Consider the following 12,854-nt stretch of genomic DNA (forward strand, 5'->3'; position numbering starts at 1 on the left):
TAAATTATTTCTTCATTTACTTTTGGTATGAAATTGCAAGGTAGCTCCTAATATTTCTTAGACCTTTGCCTCCTGGACCTAAAGAAAAACAGTGATAGTTTCAAAAATTATGTATTTAGGTCATGTAAAAATGGTATATAACCTTTAGAGAGGGGTGAAAAAGTTGTAGAGATTTTCTATGCCCCCCATTGAAAAGACAATACTAATGGTCTACCTGACATACAAAAGCTTGTAACAGCTGTTATGAAACATTTTCATAAGACTACAAAGATGGTATAATAAAGTACAATATTAATTTACCTGTCTTTTCTCTAATTCTGTGATTTAACTGTATCAGTGGGGACAGGGAATCTTGAAACAATTAAATATAATTTTTAATGTGTTAGAATATTTTAGCAAAAAATACAATTAATCTATTACTTTTCATACATTTAGCCCTTTTGGAAGGAAAATAAAATGTCCATCTTCTATGATGGATTGAATGGAACTGACTTGGTTTGCTTTTATGCCTGTTATTTCTGCATATGGCAAGATTTGCAAGACTTGATGAAAATTCCAGAAAGAAAATGCTTTGCAATTTCTGCTTGTACAGGACAGCAGATAAACATCTTCAAACTCCATCAAATGAACTGAAGAGCAATTCATCATTTCTCACGAGCCCACTAGAAAGTGATAGATCATAATCAAGAGCACAAATTTTTTTGCACAATCGCTTTACATCACACACAATGTGGTCACCTAAAAGAGAAATTTCATTAGAATTTCTGTCGGTTATGCTCTGTCATACAGGAGATAGAGGCTTATTTCTTAACATTGTTGTCTCTGGAGCAGTAACAGGAGGCATTGGCATGTGATTTGAGCATCAAAACGAGATCACGGCACTCCTTTCACTTTATTACAGAGCTCAGTTCATAATTTAAACTCTGATCTTTGCTAACTCTGGTATTGAATTCAGCTGCAAAAGTACTGAGTGTTTTGTAGAAGTAGGAAGGAATCAGAAATAGTATCTGTGGTTCCAAGAAGGATAGGGAACATGGTGGGAAAATCATAACGAATATGACTGACATGTAACAGATATATACTTACCCAACCAAACACACCCCAATGATGTTCCTTTATGATTATTATCAGCAAGCAGAAATATCTGGTTTTTTGATTAGCCAATAAAACTGAATTAACACTCAGTAAGAATGAATATATTGTTTAAAACAGTCACTGATAGTATTTTGTATTACTGAAAAAAGGATCAAAGGTTGTCACTGACCCAGTGTTGTACTTGACAATAACTATATCTATTTTCTTATAGGCCTCTTACTAACCTATTTTAGGGGTTAGTAAAATACTATGTGCTTATAAAACTATGTTGACCATAACTGCTTTCACAAATATTGGTTAGTGTAGTCATAATTTGTTAACATAAATCCATTAATTACAGATTTAAATAGTCCAGATTTAGGTTTCCTGAATAGATTTTTTTTCAATTTTCAGGTTAACATTGGCCATGGGCAGACTGCTCCGAGCCAGGTGGGTAAAGAACACATAGGAACGTGCAACTGTAGTAGTTTTGTACAGAATCTATCACAATGTTGAAAAGAAATCACCAATGAAATACTCGATTGCACTTTGAAGAAACAGGCAAACCTAAGAATCACAGCTGCAATATTTTACATTCAGGTCCATCTTTGCCCCCTATTAAAATTCCCTTTGAGTAGATATTATTTTTCATGTAGCACATCAAAGGCTAATGCCTTGCCAAATGTTTCTTAGAGATTGTTATAGAACTTTGGGTTTCATTTGGTATTATACTTATCAGACTCCTTGCAGGGTGTGATTCATTGTCACCTATCTCCACTGTGTCCTCTTTAAATCAGGCCTTTGTACTACAACATTCACTTGCAACCTTGAGAACTGTGCATCTAACAGGAGATGTTTAGCTCCTCAACCTATCGGAATTCCATCTTAAACTTACAGAATAGAAGTATATTTTTCAGTGAGGTCTTCATCCTGCATAGTGTTCCATACTAGAAAGATCCAAACAGATTTTGCTAAGAATTTTGTTTACCTGGCACAAGGCCCCAGAAACCCTCAGTAAGGGTGGTTAAGAAAGAAAACAGGTGAAAAGGCATTCAGAAATGATACATAAGATTCTTTTTTTTTGTCCTAATTTGAATAATCTTAAAATGCTTCTGTTCAGCTGCCAATGCATAAAGTTTAATTTGGCAGAACTTCTGCTTGGAAGAACACAATGTCCTGAAGTGGGTTTTCTTATGGAAAGCTTTCCTTTTAGCTTTCAGCAAGCACAGTATACACCAGTCCTACACCAATAAGCTAAATCCAGAGAATGTATATAAGCAGAAAGGCAGAAGGTGTGCATTTCCCATTGGTACATGAGTCTGAGTTTAAATTAATGGTAACTGGGTACTCTACAGGGAGTCTAATTGTCGTGCAAATTACAGTAACTTAAAATATGCTCTGATTTATCTGACTTTGTTCTTTCTATTCTTTAAACCAAAATCCTCAGATTTTTTTCCTGTGATTTACTCCATGAAGAGCATGTTGATTTGATTTTGCACATAGGGATACAGCTCTTATTACAGGTATTATTATGGCTAAGCTTCTTTCATGTTTGTGCCTAGAAGTCCCAGAACAACTGAACTGGAAACCACTAGCTTTGATATAAAGACGAATTTTCTTATTGACAGTTATAAATAATAAAAAACAGAAAAAAGTTTTTAGTTTTGTCTAATAAATTCAGGGGCAACTGAAGTTCCTTGCAAAACTTTTTCTGGCATTGTGAAAAGCATCTTGTGATATAATAGAGATAATTGCACACACCATTAGAAGGAACAATCTCAATCTTGCATTAGAAAACAAACATCCTTGTTTGCCAGTATGCTGTTTTCACAAACTAAAACGAAAACTGTGATATCCTTCAGTAATGATCCAAAATTATTTAATTATTCTCTTTAAAGTGATTGTGTTTTGGACCATCAGAGCAGATTATCATAGGAATTTTAACAAACTTTTGATGTTTAAAGCCACACTAAGAATGAGCTATATCCAAGTACAGAAAAAAACCAATATTTTATTTATAATCTTAGTTTAGTGTTTGAACTACAAATTCTGGTTCTAGAATTGCGTAAAAGATCATGGGTTTTATAGGTTTTCACAAGTAAATTAATTTTTGGTTTGATTTTTTTTTACTTTTTTTCCATTTTTTTTTTCCACAGAATGGTGCTTTCGGTAAGTACAGAGCAAATCATTACATGGAGAAAAAAAGGTTTACTTATTTTTCTCATTTGCAAAGTTACTGTTATTACTCCATTCTCTGTTGAATAATTTCAAAAAGGGCATGAGAAAACAAAAGAAAAAAGAGAAAGTGACAAAATAGACCGAATCTCACCACTAGAATTCACCATAAAAATTCCCAAAGTGTAACAGAATTCTTACAAAATTTCCTAGATCAGTTCTTTTAGGGAATCAAGATCTCCTATGAAAAATATGGCAAATGGGAGTCAGGGTAGGTTGGGCAGGAAAACGGGAACGAGGAGGGTAAATAACTGCAGCAAAAACAGGTTCTGAGGAATACACATAATTTTGCCTTCTTTAGATCACAATAGAATTTTTAATAAATAAATTTCTTTTTCTTTGTAAAGACACTTTTGAAACAGTAGATTTAGCCCAGTCATTTGTGTCATTTGTTTTATAAACCATCTTTTGTTGTCCCCCCACCCCACCCCTTAATGTCATAAATGTTTTAGATTTGAGTCTCTTGAACATTGTCTTTCGAGTTCATTCGGATCAATAACGGTTCATGCACTGAACTGTGTATTGAATTTATTGTGTTAACTGTTGTTGTGTGGTTGAAAGGAGATTTATAAGAGTTATAGTGATTTAAGTGCTCATGCTCTATTGCTGGCATGGGCAAATGACTCTCTATGGGTGTGTCACCTGTAAGCTCATCATCCACATTAATGATCTCTACAGTCCGTGTTGGAGCGTGATGGCTCTGCCGGTGATGCTGTTTCCTCATTTTGTAGAAAATTACCAGCATCACAGCAGCCATGAGAGTGATAGCCACAAAACAACCAATTATGATTTTGGTAGTCTTCATAACCTCATCTATTCCTGGGATCCCGTTGTTTGCGTCCGTCACAGGAATGGTGAACGTTTTTTCTGTTGATCTTGTGCTCTGTGGAGTGAGTGAGGTTGTCATGTTAATGGTTTCCCAGTTGGTAACTGGTGTGGGCCCAACCTGCTCTGTGGTCTGTGCCTCATCCTGAGAAGGTTCCACAGTCTCTACCGTGACAGTTGAAAAGTACGTGTAACCAGGGTTATCCAGGGCGGTCACATTCAGCGTGGCAGAAGCCGTGGTATTCCCAACAGAGTTACTCACCATGCATGTGTACAAACCCGTGTCTTGCACAGTTACCTTGGTAAAATTTAATGTGCCATCACTGAGCACAGCAATCCGAACTCTGTATGCCCCATGTGTCATTACAGATCCATTTGGAGTAATCCAAGATACAGAGGTCAGGGAGGTCGATGCCCGGCATTTCATCTCTGCAGCCATGCCTTCTGTGACGTTGAGGTCTGCTGGTGGCTCCACTATGACTGGAGCATAACATGTGAAGTAATTCAGATCCAGCTCACCAATGTACCTTCCTTTTAAACTGGGGGGCGTGTGGCAACGGGCACAGCATGCAGTGTTGGAGGGTGCCTTGTCTTTAATCCACCAGCTGAGCCAAAGGATATCACAGTTGCAGTTCCAAGGATTGTGATGCAAGTGGATCCTTTCTAGGCGGAGCGGTGTGAACAGGTCATGAGGCAGTAGTGTTAGATTGTTATGTGCCAGGTTGATCTCTACAAGTGACTGAAGGTTATCAAAAGCATTCCTTTCTATCACTTGAATCTGGGACTGTATCATCCACAATTTCTGAAGATGCATCAACCCTTGGAAAGAACCTGGCCGGATGGCAGTCAGATGATTCCCAGAAAGATCTAACTCATCCAGTTTTACAAGCGGAGTAAGGTTAGGAATCTCTCGAAGATTGCACATGGCAAGGTTCAAATACCTCAAGTTGGACAGACCTTCAAAGGCACCTTCTGAGATGTATGAAAGCCTTTTCAATTCCCCCAAATCCAACCTCCGGAGAGAAGGGATTCTGTTAAAAGCATAAGAAGGGATGCTCTCAATGGGGTTGTTTCTCAACCACAGTTCCTTCAGTTTTGATAGGTATACAAAAGCCCCATTTGGGATAGTGGTCAGACGATTGTCAAAGAGTTCCAAAGTGTTGAGATTGGCCAGACCATTGAAAGCCCCTATTTCAATTGTTCTGATGTGATTCCTGCTGAGCTGCAGGATTTCTAGGTGCCTCAGATGCTTGAAGCTATTAACTTTAATGATTTGAATCTGGTTCTCATGGAGATTGAGTAGCCGGGTGTTGGTGGAGATGCCGTCTGGCACGTCTCTAAGATTTTTCCGTACACAAATCACTTTACTGAACTGGTTGCTGCAGGAGCAGACAGAAGGGCAAGTTTGAGCCCTCACTAGACCAGCCACCACAAGAAGCTGAAGAGCCAACAGCACCACAAGCAGGGGGTCAAATAGGGCCCTGTTAAACCTAGGACCTATCATTATCTGCTGTGGATGTAAGGTCATCTTGTTCAACATTCATAATTTATTTGGTGTTGGTCCTTCTGGAGCTTGAATCGTCTGAAAGAAAGGAAGAAATGAGAAAGAGAACATTAAATTAATCTCAAATAATTGTGTTCTCTCAACAAAGGCTTTTCAAGTCCTTTCAGTCAACTCTACCAATTTCTTGAAATTCGATAGTGAGAACAGGTATAGAATTTCTAATATTACTTTTCCGTACAGATATGTATGTCAGCTGCAACTGGCAATGGGATAAGAAATAGCCATGCGTTAGTTCTCCTGCACATTCCAATGTACAGTGTATACAGGTGGATGGCAGATAAGAAGTTCAATCACAATGAATACCTAAAAGAAATGTAACTCAGGGGAGAGTTGAAAGAAAGGACAAGCATCTCCAAAGGCAAAAGTTAGCAACATAGGAATCTACTAAGATAGGAATTATCAGACTATTCAAAGTGTTAACCTTTTTTACATATTGCAAGAGAACAGATAATATGAAAAGCAAGTTTCTGGTATAGGTAAAAATCTCTGGTTATACAAACATGATTCCTGAATCAGAGTTTAACTAGAAGTAAGTCTCTAAAACTGAGTGTCATGCAGATGAATTTTAAAAAAAATTAAAAATTAAAACAAAGAAGCATACTGAGCATCATACAATTTAATGATATGGCCTCTTCAATTCTTTTGTTTGGCACCAGCAGCAGAGAAACACTCATTAGCAAATGTGTACTGAACACAGAAATGAGAATAGCCATTTATTTGAATGCTGAAAAATATCCCTGTAGCTGCAGGGTTGGCAGTTTCATTGGCACCTTGAAAAAACTCTCAAAAAATTCTTACTGCAAAGGGAAAAAAGACCTTCACACTACAAATGATCATTACCGTTTCAAGAACTTCAGTACTGATTCATGTATGGCAGTTTTTATAGTCCCCAGCCTTCGGTTCATTTTCAATCTGCTGCTCGGTTCAAGATTCCTCTGTTGCCGAGATTAATGAAATTTCTTATAAATCAGCCAAAAGTGAAGTCTTAGAAATTACAGCAAGCTTAAAGCATATTTATAACCCAGAGCACCCAGATGGATAGTACATATATATTCATTAAAACAAAATACCATAAGGCAACAGTTTTCCACTCCAGGCTCCAAAATGATTCATTTTTTGTAAAAAATAGAGACCTTCTTTAAAAAAAAAAACCAACCAAACAAACAAACAAAAAAAAATCACCAAACCAGGAAAATATATTAACTTTCATCTCACAGAAATTCATTTAATGAAACACTTTTTTTTAAATTGTATATTCAGACAATGTGTTTTTGAGAATTCATTTCTGCATTTAAAAAAAAAAACCTGTTATAAGGGTTCAGAGCTAGCAAGTGTTCTCATCTCATTTTTAATAATTTACTACAGAAAAAGCCAATAGAATGGTTTAAAAACTGTGAAGGAAACTAGAAATTCTGGGCTATATCTGTACATTTGATCTCTCTATATGTGCTTTTTATAAAACATTATTCTTGTTATGAAAGATTCATGAAACTAATGTGTTTTGCAACCTTGAGCAAGTAATTTCTCTCTCTGCAGCTTACACTTCTGTTCCATGGCTCTGGAGAACCCTGTGGCTGTAGTGTTAAATGTTACTGCTCCCACCCCTCCATTCCTTCCCTCTGCCAACACCTGCACTCCTGAACATCAGCTTCAGGATCATGTACTAGACTAGATGAGGGGTCTCTGCTCTACACACCTTCCTTTTCACTGCAGGCTCACAAGGTCACTTATCTCTTCAGAGTGCTGAACAGGATGTATGGAGAAGCATTCCAGCAACTAAAATTCAAGTTTGCTTGCAAAAGTCCATCTGCAGTAAAACTATATTCAAAAAGCAGGGGAAAAGGCCATAGTTCCCATCCTTCTACACAGTTACAAAGAAAACCTGCTGTTGCAGTCAAAAGAATTCTATTAGAGCCTAATATCAATTTTAGGGTTCTTAGTTAGGACTGTGATCCATGAATTTTGTTGCGGAATAGTAATTAACCATCATCTGTGATAGTTAATGTGATTGTATTAGCATTTTTGCATTTTTGTCACCCTTTCTTTAATTTTTGGTTTTTTTGTGCAGTAATTTGTTTTTCTTTTCTTATTTTCAAAATTCTTCTAAAACTTCTACCCTAAGGACTTGGACTGAATAATGAATTCCATTAACAAGTAATAAAACAGACACAGAAACACAACAAACTAATTATTTAACCATTGCACTGGCGCAATATTTTCGTCTTCACTGAAACTGGCATGAGAACACAGACTGCTATATCTGCCTTCAAGCTGCCAGTTATCCTTGTGTACAAGGCTGGTGAGGCACAGGCAGCATGTTGGGCTTGCAGAAGCACAGGAATCTTCTCAGACCAATTCACTACCTAAAGACCAGCTTTGTAGAATATCATCCAGTTTCTCTATCTTTCTTTTTTGTTATTGTCTGGTCTCAATCCTGTATCCTGGATTTCCTGAAGGACCAGAAACTACAACATTCATAGAACAAAAATATTCAGAGAAATAAGAAAGGCCATGGGAGAGCAAGCACCCTCAACATCAGGCTCTGAATGCACCAAGTCCCTTCAGCTGCTCTTTTCTAGCCTCCGTGAAGCTGATGATCCCAAGCCATGCTGCAAGTACTCCAAGGCACTTTCCTCCTGTTCCAATTACTTGAACCTGAGGGTGTCTCCCAACATTTCCTTTACCTAGTTCTTCATCCAGAAAATCTTCCCTTTTCATCACTACACATATGCTCCATGGGGGGAAAAAAAATCATTTTACTTGAGTACATTATTACAACAAATAAATTACCCAGTTATGAGACTGATCAGTAAATGTTGTCTAACCCAAACCAAAGTGTTTACGTGTCTCAGTTGCAAAAAGATTTTGAAAGAAATGCTTTTATCTTCTTATTATAAATTCCCTATATCCTTCCTATTTTTGGGTATTGACTGAAACAATGAATCATTCACAAGGAACAGCTTTTTCCTTGAGCCAAAATCGCCTGTGGCTTTTACATTTACTGTTCTCCCTAGTCCTGTGCTAGGGATGTCTCAATCAAACATATGCCTCAGTACAACCATCTATCAAAGACCTCCAGGGAAATCTGACACTGACAGGTTTCTGTAAAATTCAAATCTGTGCACACTTCAAATACAAGTTTGGTTACTGACTAATTGATAGCTTCTCTGAGTCTAATTCTGAAGACAGGATTTGTGACATTTTGTGATATGTGAATACAAAGTTCTAGATATGTTTTCACATGTATTGGTATGTTTGATCTTTCTGTGTCTAAGCCAGACCTTGCTTAATATATAAGTACAGAATATCTATATTTCCATCCCTCTGCAGCATTTTTCAGGAGGCAGTCAGAGCAAATCTTAGCTTTTGCAGCTGCATTTGATTTAACTTTGGACTTATTTATATTACTTGTCTTTTTACCTTGTTCTTTGTTAGTACAGCAAGCAAAATGCCTCCTGTTTTTAGGACAAGACCACACTAAGTGGACTTGGTGCTGCTAAGGTACAGGGGAGATGATGATCCAAAATGTGACCATGACCAGCAGAAAATGTACTAGGCAATACCTTGTTAATCCTCACTTCCAGCTACTGAGGTTTGCATGAGGCTGAAATATGGCAATAAGATTCCTGGTGGCTGAAAGAATGTAGTAAAAAGATCCTTTCTTTTATATTGGCTGTTTTTCAGGGCTCAAAGCTTAAATAATCAGGAACCCTTAATGCAGGTATTTCATATCAGGGCAATTTTCAATCATAAATATCTTGGAAACACCCTGGAAAAAAAAATTAGCCAGCACAAAATAACAGTGGAAAATTAATTTAAAGCCTTGAATGGTGTTATGGAAATATTTTAATGGGCTTTACATAAAGATCCATCTGGAGCTCTGTACTAGAGTAATTTGCTATTCAATTCCTATTTATGCTAGAAACACCAAAGGCTTAGCTTTACAAGCCCACACATGGAATACAGACCATCAACCAGATTCTTTAGTCCTTGTTGACACCTCTTTGTCTTCTAAGTATTATTTTTTTCATTTTTCTAGTATCAAAATAGCAACTCTACAGTCAATTCAATATCACTAGTGCCCTCTGCTGTATAGACTAAAAATTTAGTTTAAAATGTTAAGAATTTCCTTACTGCACAGTTGGTTCCCTACACACAGTACAATTATCAAATGTGTTTCCAAACACGGCCTTAAGTCTGTCTGTGGCACTGCTCTAATTACCACAGTCATCTGTTTTTTTAGCACAGTAATGTATATTCTCTTTATGGCCATGGAGACATTCCCAGACATATATGGAGAGCTGTTCATGTTGTTTTCTATTTTCACAGAAATAAAAAATCTTTTTTTCAAAATTGACATTTGATGTGCATGTTCTCCTCTCTATAGCTTATCTGACTCCCTGTTACTCTCAATGTACTGCACATTTTCCTCTAAGGTAAAAGCTCTGCCCTCTTAAGATCCAGTACGGAAGATGAAGCAAGGAATGACAGAGCTAATCTGCCTCTGCAGCTATGCACAGTGCAACTTTCCTTAGGGACAGCTTGGAGGATGCCATGGTTACCCTGTTGAAATGTAACTTTTCCAAATGTGTATGCAGAGGTGCCTTCTTTATGTGCCTTGTAATGCTACCTCCTTTTTTTTTTTTTTTTTTTGTAATTAGGTCTTGGGTCTGATGTGCTTTGTTCTCCTTTTGCTATACTACCAGGAGAAGGTGACTGTGCTTCCTCTGATTGCTGAAGGATTTTCCTGTAATGGGGATCTTTGATAACAAAAGAGAACTTCCACGCCATTTGCAAAGATCTGCCTAATGAGGTATGGCAGGTGGCAAAGATATTTCCCCAAGCTCCAGTGACCCCAAGCTCCAGTGACCCTTAGCTGGCAGTTTAGTTGCTGTTGGCAACTCATGCTTTGCTTTCTGTCTTGTCTGTGGCTCTATGAAAAACTGCCTCAGCAGCAGAGCTGTGCAGTGCAAAAGACATGACTTTATCCCAATATATGGTTTAAGATACAGTATGATCCAGCACACTTTGGTCCATGCTGTACCCCTGCCATGAAAAAAATTGAGATGTGATGTTATATGCGCTGCATTGAAAATACAGACAGAGTTTATCAAGTATCAGGTGTTTAAACTATCACAGTAAAATTACATCATCACAAATTCATCACAGTTAAGTCTCAGCTGAAGAACGGTTAAATCACAAAAGCTCTCTCTATGCAGTGTCCCAGAAAATTTCAGGATGAGAAGCATTCAAATCACTTTTTTCAGTTTTTTTCAAGTTGACAAATATTCAGAAAATGCATCTTTGGTTCAGTCTATATAGCACAGTTATGTATGCTGTTCCTCACACCCTTTTAAAGAGGTTTTCTGAGAGAAAAACCCTTTGCAATGATATCTGCATTTTTTCAGAGAACAGGCCACTCTACAGTTGCAAATTAAACAGCAGATTTCCAAACGTGAAGAGGAGCTAGGTACGTCAAGCAGCTAATTATGCTGGGAAGTCTCTTCCGGTATCATCACCACCAGAGAATTGAAAATAGTTTCTGTATGGAACAGAGCTTGGAGTACAGCAGTAAAAATAGGTCCAAATCCCAGGATGACCTTATGCAGAAGTAACTCTTTTGACTCTCTTTTCAGGAACTCTGAATGCTCCAAGGGCCTGAGACTGATCCCCTTTTGGCAGCAATGGCAGCAGAAGCAGCCAAGGGAATTTCAGGGTAGACACGCACATAATATGCTTTAGCTCCACAAAGTACTGAAACACACGAGGGTTAGCCTTCATCCCAGAATAGAGACTGAGCTGTGGGCAGGGAGTTCCACCGGGGTCAGAAATGCTCTACCAACATCTGCTCTGCAAATGCTCCAGCAGCGTCACATGTGTGTCCCCATATGGCTGTGCAGGGTTGGGCCAATGGAACCACATTGCCAGGGATTCACTCACCATAATCTCCTGCCCACCTCACCTCCCCCCTTTTCTCTCTGGAAATACCTTTCCACCTGGCTGGACCCTCAAGGACTTGAGCTCTCAGTTCATGAGCAGAGCAAGCAGTTTGCCTGCTGTTCCCTGCCCCTACACAGTACAATGACACCATTCTCTTTTTCCATGGATGCTTTTGTCACTAACAAAGGAGCACATGCTATGCTCTTAACAGACAACTACAATGCATCATCATGCCAAATCAGCAAAATGGTTTACAGTAGGTTTACCATTTTAAAGTGCTTTCCTTTTCCTAATCTTATTTTTTATTTCTTCATGGGTTGACTACAGTCAGACGTGTTTGGCTTTTTTCTAATAGATTGATCTACAATGAAAACCCATGTCTATGACTATAGAACTGGGTAACTTTATCTACATTGTTAAAAAGCAGTTTTCCCTTTTCACTGCTATAGGACTTTAAAAGACTCAACAGCAGTTAAGGGAGCCATTACAATAATGTCTAAAATCCTGCGAGGCTTCAAAACCCAGCAGTTTTTATCTATTTGTTTTTTATTTTATTTTAGTTAAATAGAGTGGAGGCCAAAGCAGGCTAGATAGACAGCCCTGCAATGCACACTGATTACTCATGAGACCAGACAAATCAAAACACTCACAATGCAAATTATTCTCCTCTTTGCATGTTTCACTGTTTTTGCTCTGGGACATAGTTCTGTGGCCCCTTGAAGCATTCAAGTGTAGGAGGCAGAGCGGATATTGCTGTACCATAGACACTTCCTACTTCTCTCCTGCAAGCCTTTTAAGACTCAACTGAATCACTAAGACACTGATCTGAAAGACCTAAATGTGATTGGACACATTCAATCCTCCTGAATCACCACTGATTTCAGGGGAGTTCAATCAAGGGTGAGTTTGATCCAGTCTGCCCTTTCCTTCTTGTCTTTCATTTTGTTATACAGAAAACAGCTTTATTTCACCCACCTCATTTTACAGCATGATTTCATGTTTCCTCTCTCATTTTTTCCTAAGGTTTAAAATTTTCTCTTAACAGCAGGTAAAAAAAAGAACCTGAAACAAACCTTTTAAAAATGAGAATTTGAGTGCACATTGGTCTAAGCAAAAATATTTGCATTTTAGCTAGAAATTAAGATATTTTACAGTGTTTGAATCTCAATCAGTTTGGTATTTCTCTTTATTTATAAATATAATTTTACTGTTAAGC

The 12,854-nt window shown here is 37.8% G+C and overlaps 1 protein-coding gene across 9 annotated transcripts in view; it reads right to left on the minus strand.

Moving 5' to 3' along the window:
* Positions 1-1,679: 1,679 nt before the first annotated feature.
* The window catches only part of LRRC4C (leucine rich repeat containing 4C), a 204,158-nt gene continuing 192,983 nt past the window's right edge, over positions 1,680-12,854 (minus strand). For 8 of the 9 annotated variants that reach the window (XM_030950587.1, XM_030950588.1, XM_030950592.1 and 5 more), the window contains one exon: positions 1,680-5,716. In XM_030950587.1, coding sequence (XP_030806447.1) covers positions 3,758-5,674 — 1,917 coding nt within the window. In that variant the 5' untranslated portion in view covers positions 5,675-5,716 and the 3' untranslated portion in view covers positions 1,680-3,757. Of the gene's footprint in view, positions 5,717-6,538; positions 6,574-12,854 lie in introns of those variants that run through there. The other variant, XM_030950593.1, reaches the window with a different exon arrangement.

Source organism: Camarhynchus parvulus, chromosome 5 (genome assembly GCF_901933205.1).
Source record: "Camarhynchus parvulus chromosome 5, STF_HiC, whole genome shotgun sequence".
Classification (NCBI taxonomy): domain Eukaryota; kingdom Metazoa; phylum Chordata; class Aves; order Passeriformes; family Thraupidae; genus Camarhynchus; species Camarhynchus parvulus.